General features: G+C 34.0%; 1 protein-coding gene across 2 annotated transcripts in view; it reads left to right on the forward strand.

Annotated features, from left to right (window-relative positions):
- LOC124366092 (deoxynucleoside triphosphate triphosphohydrolase SAMHD1) overlaps positions 1–7,341 on the forward strand; it is a 70,626-nt gene extending 63,285 nt beyond the window's left edge. For both annotated transcript variants that reach the window (XM_046822341.1, XM_046822342.1), the window contains one exon: positions 6,001–7,341. In XM_046822341.1, the coding sequence (XP_046678297.1) occupies positions 6,001–6,118 (118 nt within the window). In that variant the 3' untranslated portion in view covers positions 6,119–7,341. The remainder of the gene's footprint in view (positions 1–6,000) is intronic.
- The last annotated feature ends 517 nt before the right edge of the window (positions 7,342–7,858 follow it).

Here is a 7,858-nt window from a genome sequence, read left to right on the forward strand (position 1 = left end):
CGTTTATCCGAGCCCAACCATTGGTTAGATGGTTGGATTCGGATCCCCCTTCGGTCTTGAGCGACACCTTGGCGGTGCCGCCCCTGGAGAGGTACTTTCCCACTTCATTGGGATTCACCCCAACTAAGGTCAGCCCGTCTCCTAGACCCCGTTAGTCTTGAAAATTCCTTCGCAGTTATTACTTATGCACAAGCTTTTGTAGATATCAACTCTTCACCAGAAACTCTTAATCACGAATGGGATTTGCTTTCTTCTGTCTGTACATGGAGCTCCAAAAAAATTACTTTCATAGACAAATCACATTACTTATCTTTTGCAAAACAAACACGTAATAAAACACGTATGCAATTAGCTGGCCTTCCTCCAACCACGGCTTCTGCTCATTAAGATTTTTATCGTGTATATTACCAGGTTCAGGTGTGGCTTGATAATCAACTAGACCCAGAACAATGGGGTGGAAACATGTCAATAATGTACTGGAACCAACCCACACGATTCTTCCACCTGCACCAGAAAACAGGAAGAAGAAGAAATAATTAATGATGATGACGATGAATAAAATATGTTTACAACCAAGTATAATGGAACTTGTCACTCGACACTGTACTTGATCGACAACGACCACTCTGACAAGAGTACGACTGAAAAGAAGAAGAATAATCAAACATTCGAGTCCAGAATAGACTGTGGAATAGACCTATCGGGGAAACTACATTAAAAAAAAACGCGCTAGGTACACTTCCTCATAGGTGGCATGGAAACGTGTTTATATTATAGACAATACAGCATAAGAAAAGTTTGTAATTGTTTTTTCTCAAAAATGGTTAGTGTTATGAAAAAAAGCATAAGGTGCATTTTTGTAGATAATTGCATGGTCTACAAGTTTTGTCTGATATGTTTTTTTCATAAAATTAACCGTTTCACTGAAAAATTCAAAAAACCTATTTTTGTGAAATTTGACCTTGAATAAAAGATTTGCAGACATGGGATCGATGGGGACTTTTCACAATTTTATAACAATGGTGCCCCTAACATCTATGCAAATTTTCAGCTTTCTGGGAATTAATGCAAAGTTACCCCTATTTTTTGGCTAAATTGACCGGACTATTTCTCAAGGAGATGTTCCTTTCATGCTTCTCTCCTTTTTTTCATCGGGAAATAACTTTCCTTTTCTTACTATGTCGTATACAGCTTCTTCTTTTTCTGCAAGTTTCAATGCTTTGACTCGAAATCATCAAATAAATCTCTCTTTTAACTCAAAAACGAGGACAGTGTTTCAAGTTCCTTTGTAGCACCAAGTAGGTCTAAATCTTGATTTTGAAGAGTCTTACTTGTTTTATCAACTCTCTCGAGAATTTCGTCCCAGATCACAGTTAATAACGTGGTTTGGAAATTTCCAAGTGTTTTTAGAAACCCAGCAGCTATGCATTGTGTTTCTGTTTCTGAGTATCATCTTTATTTAGCCCTTCAAGAGCATCTTTTAATTCATGTCGACTTATTTTTAAAGCTCGAAGGGCGTCTTCCCTAGCAGACCACCTTGTGTCACTCAAGAGTTTTACCATTAGCTTTCTCTGATCTTTCTTTGATTTTTGTTCGTTACTCTTTTCAATATGACTTTTTAGGATGTTCCACCTGTAAGTGGATGCCTAAAAAAAGGATAAAGCCCTTGTACGAATTTAAAAAATGTTGTGTGCTATCTGGACACTACTTCTCGGCAGCAAAACACCCAGCAAGGTTTAGTGAGTGAGCTACACATGGTACATAGTCAGTAAGATAATTTTTGCTGTTAATCCTTACCTGAAGACCTGAATATATGCCCGACATGTTTGATGCATTGTCGTAACTTTTTCCACGACACTTATCGACATCCAGCTCAAGTTTCTCAAGTAAACTGAGGGTTGCTTATTCCAAAATTCCAGATTTGTCACATACACTTAGAAAGAGTTGTATCAGGCATTTGTTGGTGCAAGCATTGGGCAATAAAACATACCGAAGTACTACAGCCAATTGGTCTGTGTGCGACGGGACACGTCAGGTGTGGAGTCTATTATTAAAGAGAAATAGCGAGCTTGCTGGATTTCATTTAAGATTTGTTTCAATACTACTTTTCAGTACTACTCATAATCTCAATAAATTCACTGCAAATGTCAGACGAAAGGTGTAATAAACTACCTTTGCCTTTGTTACCATGTGTTGCTATGTGTTGGGCGAGAAATGGATGAAATTAATTTATTAGCTCCCATTAATTTAACATCCTAGAAAATGTGCGTTTGATGATGATGATGCATGCAGCTACAACTACGGCAATTGTTTTTCCATTTTGCGCCCCCCCCCCCCAAAATGCCAATTGCCTAGCGCCCTAGGCACGTGCCTACCGTGCCTATTCGGTAGACGGGCTTGTGAACAGCTTAGCTCCTGCTTAGCACGGTTTCTTCTCGTAGAGGGGCGTGTAGTGAATTGGCATGGCAATGTTTGTGTGGCTCTAGTGCTGTTTTGGTGAGCATCTCCTAGTCTCTGATGATTCCTGTCTACTGTGTATTTGACCACTTCAAGAATGTAAAGTGATGTGACTGTCAGTATATTAAGTTCTTGGAAGGCACGTCGGCAAGAGTCATATTGGTTTAGGCCTATTAAAGTTCTTACTTCTTTCTTCTATAATACCAAGACTTGGCTTACATTCCTGGCAGAGGAGTTTCCCCTCACTATAAATCCATACAGAATATGCAATTCAAATAGCGAGTGGTATACTACGTTTGCTGTTTCGGGGTCACAGGAGTTTTTTATTCTTTTAGGTGCATAGAGGCTGGTATTAAGGTTATCTACATGTGAAGTCTATGTGAATTTGCTGTCAATTATAACTCCGAGATATTTTGCTTCAATTTCTAGTTCAACGTCAGGTAGCCCTCACAAGTCAGTGGTTCTGTTTCCGAAAATTTAATTATTGAGTTTTTTTCTCATTAAATACAAGGAAATTGTTTTGACAGTACTGCTTAGCCATGGTGTATGTAACGAAAGATGAATTTTCTACTGGTTTTTTTTCTGTTCGTCAGCAGCTAGGAGTGCAGTGTCGTCCGCGTACATAATTGCTTGCCCATATTCTCGAAGATATCTTGGCAGGTCGAATGTCAGCATGGTGAAAAGGATTGGTCCTAATACTGAGCATTGGGGTATACCTTTATTGGTTGGGAGTAAAGGTGACCTTGCTATACGGTTAGTGTGGTTTTTGGTGTATATTAATTCAACTATTTGTGTTCTTCCTGCCAGATAGCTTGAAAACCAATTTGGAGCTTTGCCTTTCATTCCAATGCTGTTAATTTTGTTTAGCAGTAGAGTGGTCTAAAGTTTCAAATCCTTAGGCCTACTGAAGTCTAAGATAAACCTAGTAATAGATGCTTCTTCCTCCATCTGATTGATTATGTACACAACAAGGCTATTCAGGACTGTGATGGTTGACCTTCCCTTTAGAAAATCATGTTGTTGACTTCTGAGAATGTTATTATTAATAAGATGACTCATTAATCTGTCAAGCATTGCCTTTTCAATTATTTTGGATATTGTACATACAAGGGATATGGGTCTGTAGTTTTCTATTGAGGTTGTAATTCGTTAATAATTCTTTTGTTTTAATTTTAGAATTATTTTGGATGATTTCAGGGCTTTTTAAAAAGTACCTTTCTTAAAGGATAGATTGTTGATGTGTGTTAATGGGGATGTGATCTCCTCTTTGCAACGTTTAAGTAGTTCAGAGGGGAAGATAGTTTTGAATTTAAGCCAGAGATAATTTTTTAAATTTCAAATCTTGTGGTTGGGTTTATTATGAGTTCAAGGAGATTTTGGAGTCCAAATGGTTCTGTTTCTAAATTAGATACTGTATAGTGACTCTAGGTGTTATGTCCAGCTGTACCGAAATGTTATTGTGAAATGTTATTTAGATGTTGTGCTACCAGGAGGGGATCTTTAATCAACCTCTTATATATTACCAACTCCATGGGGGTTGAATGCTCTATGTTTCTGGATCTCTCATAGCTTTTTTGTTTGTTTTCTGAATTTTGATGTGATTTCTTTCCTTAAATGCTTCAGTCTAAGGTCATAGTTCTTTTTGCTTGAGCTGTAATCACCTTGTCAGCCACTTCCCTGTTTTGTACCTCGTTTTCCAGTGCCTGAAGATAAATATTTTTAAGCCTGCATGCTTCTAGATCGATTGTATTTTTTAAACTAAATCCTCTTTTTGGTCTAGATTTTATCAAGGGGCATTTAGAATTCAGGGCCCAGCTAAGTATGTGATTAAAATTGTCATATGATTCTTTCTAAAGAGTATTTGGTGTTATTAATATTTAATTTCTTATATAATAAAGACATTTAATTCAGTATTTATTTTTAAAACGTGTCCAAGCATTAAAAGTTTTGTCCATTATTTTGTAATAAAATACATTGCAATTATTTGTATCAGAATCTAGTGACAAGAGCTACATTATCGAGCATAGTTAATAGCACCGAGTATTGAGGTATTCAGGTGTCAAGTAATGCTATCAACTCATCTTTACTGTCTTGTAACAGTTTTGACCAGATCTAGAGTTACTTTTGCTTGGAAATATTTTTGGAGAAAATTTACATCCTACAGTGGTATATAGTAGAAATTATTAATACAGGCTACTGCTGGTCAGAGTACTTTTTTTCCTTCTACGAGTAATTTCTACTGCAGGACTTTAATAGATTTCCTTAGATGTAATCTTTACCAGTTAATTGGACTTTTACCCTGAGGTGGTGTTGTACTGTGCTTTCTTCTTTGAACATATTGATGAGAGTTGCACATTCACGGTGATGAATTCGAGGGTTGTTCGGAAAGAAAGTTGCTTTAACAAATAAAGAATTACACACACAACTGTTACGTATTTTTTTATCTTGAATATTTGTAAAAGCAACTCTCAAACTATTTTTAAAAACATTTATTTAAGCACTTATCTAGGTAAGAATGCTTTTCAGTACAACGATTTAATACAATTCGATTGCATATGCAAGTAAACAAATTGCGGTGACGAGGTGCGACTCCATTCCATTGATTATCTTATTTGTTTGACCTTGACATAAAAAACCAGTTTATCATCACCAGTTACTAAGTGGCTTTACAAATCATCACCTTCTTCAAGTAATGGATATGAAACCTAAGAGCTGGTCTCATTCTCTTTGGTTTGAGTTCTTTAGTCAAACGTTAGGGTACCATCGGCCCCAAATTTGTGATGTGCATGTTTCTTAGTGATAGTTTTATACACTAGATCTGTGATTGTGAACATTTGATTTTCATTAAGGTTTCAATTCATTTGTTCAATGAGGTCTTTGGTAACACTGCAAGTGGTGAGCCACTTTGGTTTTCATTATGAACATCGGGTCTTTGTGAAACAACTTGCACAAATTTTAACTGCAGTAAAGCTCATAATGTCTTCTCCATGCACAGAACACAATACACTATGTATTTCATAGTCAGTGGGAGATTTGATTGCAGTGGTCATGTTTAAAACCATTTCAAATGAAACATTCAAATCGCAGATGCTACATCCACTCGCTCAGAAATGTGATGCCCAGCAACTTACTTACCGAACGACCCTTTTACGTCTTTCTAAACATGGTAGTTTTCTTGTATGAAGCTGTCCACTCTTACATTCATGTCCTGTCCCAAAAACTCGCTCATTTTCGTAGACATTTATTACAGTAGATATATCTGATAACGTTGCTTGCTTCTCTGCATGTTCATTGACAGTTAATTTTCTTTCCAGCTGTAATATGCGATTCCACAAAGAGGTCTCCTAACTGTGTATAATTTTAGGCTGATTTATGATGTCACTCCTTTACAACTACTCCTATCAAATGATGGAGTTGCTAGATCCACGTTTATCCTTAAATTTTTGCAGATTTCATAGCTCAGAATTTATTTATTTCTTACCTTTTTTTATTTTGCAGTTAATTATTTTATCCATACACTCATGCAATATTTCATACTTTCAGATCAGAGGACAGAACTGCGCAGTTGTTAGTGTTTTGTAAAAATCAAGATGTGAAGAAAAATCAGCTCGAAAAAGCTGAAAACTTCGTCAAGCAGTATAAAACTCAGTGCATTGTTTAACTTAAGTTACCATAACCAGTCACCATATCTATTATTATAATTATATGATAATTTTATTAGCATTTTGTTAAAGCTTGTGTTGGACATTTTAAAGAATTTGTGTTTTAACTTTAAAAGTTTATCTTATGTTCTGTACTGTATTATCTGTGGTTTATTTTTTTATTATTTTTGAAATTAAATATTATTTTCAGAATTAAGTTAAGTATTTATATTATGGAATCTGCTGTTAAGCAAGAAAATAATTAGCTTAGTATATTTATTCTTATTAATACTTGAATCAGATTTTAAACATGAAGTACTTATAATGGAGTCACTATTTGAATTTATTTTAGTACACTCTCAGAAGGTGCTTATTGTATACATAAGAGAACAATTTTCATCACCACCTGTGCTCATTATGATAACCCTCTGAGTACCACCGTGCCAATGTTCTGGTACAATATTAGCAGTACTTTACAGTATCATCACAGTTACAAGGCATTACTATGGCACTATGAGGGTTTAAATAATAATTTTCAATACTAGTCATTCTTTTGTGATAAAGAAATAAATAAAGAACATTGTAGCAAATACTTTTATTGTAAGGAGAGTCCAATCCTCAATCACTTTAATTATTTTCAATAGTATTTAATACTTTAATTTTAAGTATTCTTTGATTGTAGTAATTCAAAATGTGTTTCAGTATGTTGAAGTCTGTAATGTGAAGTTGAATTACAGCTCAGCATTATAGAATATGTGATTGGCCTAATTGTAACATTTTCGTAAATCCAGTGAAAAAATTGCATTTTCATCACTCTGTCACCAACGTTTACTACAAAAATTTCAAAAAAATTCAAGTCTTCTAGTTTTTCTGCTCAGTTTTAGTGTGTATGTTACAGTATATTATGTTTATATAAATAAATATAATGTCCCATCCATGTTATGAGCAATAGTGTATTTGCCCATATTTACTTTTATAAATTGAATAACTAACTTTGTATGTATGTTTGCATATTGTAAGTTAACTACTAATTATTTTAATTCTGTTGGGAAGTACTTTTACAGGGTTAAAGCACTATGATTGTTGTTGTAAATTTCAGGGTGTGGAAAATACAGGTTTCTGTTTTTAGCATGAGTACAAATGTCTGTAGTACTTAACAGTTCTTATTTATTGTATTTACTTTTACTATTGTAGTTTTTATGAGCTCTAATCGTAATAAAATAATAAAACATTCTTCAATGTATCTAGTCTACTTTCTTATGCTGAATGTTTAGAGAGTAAAGTGTGCACAAATTTAATTATTTTTCGATTGTATTAAAAATATTTTTATCATTAAATTTTGTTTCATACATAACTTAAAGTGTTCAAAAAAAGCCAAATGTATACTTTCTAATTAGAATTGTTTGTTGATTTCAGAAGTATAGTTTGTATGACTTGAACAGTATTTTTATAATAATGTTTTATTTTTTTATTTATTTTTTTACATGTTTTTATTTATTGTGTTAAAAGTTTATTTTTATATTATCTATGTAATGTAGCATAAATAAGTCCTATAAACAACCATTCAAGTAATGACCCACTGAAATCAATTCTAAAATAATCATATTTATCAACATAAGAAAATAAAAATTGTGTAGTAAAATGTTTACTTCTTCAAAACTTATGTAATATGAATATATAATATTTGTAAATGTGTCATACATGGCCATTTCTTAGCTTAATTAACATGGTTTTAAACTCTTGTATATTAATTATTTTAC

This window comes from Homalodisca vitripennis, chromosome 7 (genome assembly GCF_021130785.1).
Source record: "Homalodisca vitripennis isolate AUS2020 chromosome 7, UT_GWSS_2.1, whole genome shotgun sequence".
Classification (NCBI taxonomy): domain Eukaryota; kingdom Metazoa; phylum Arthropoda; class Insecta; order Hemiptera; family Cicadellidae; genus Homalodisca; species Homalodisca vitripennis.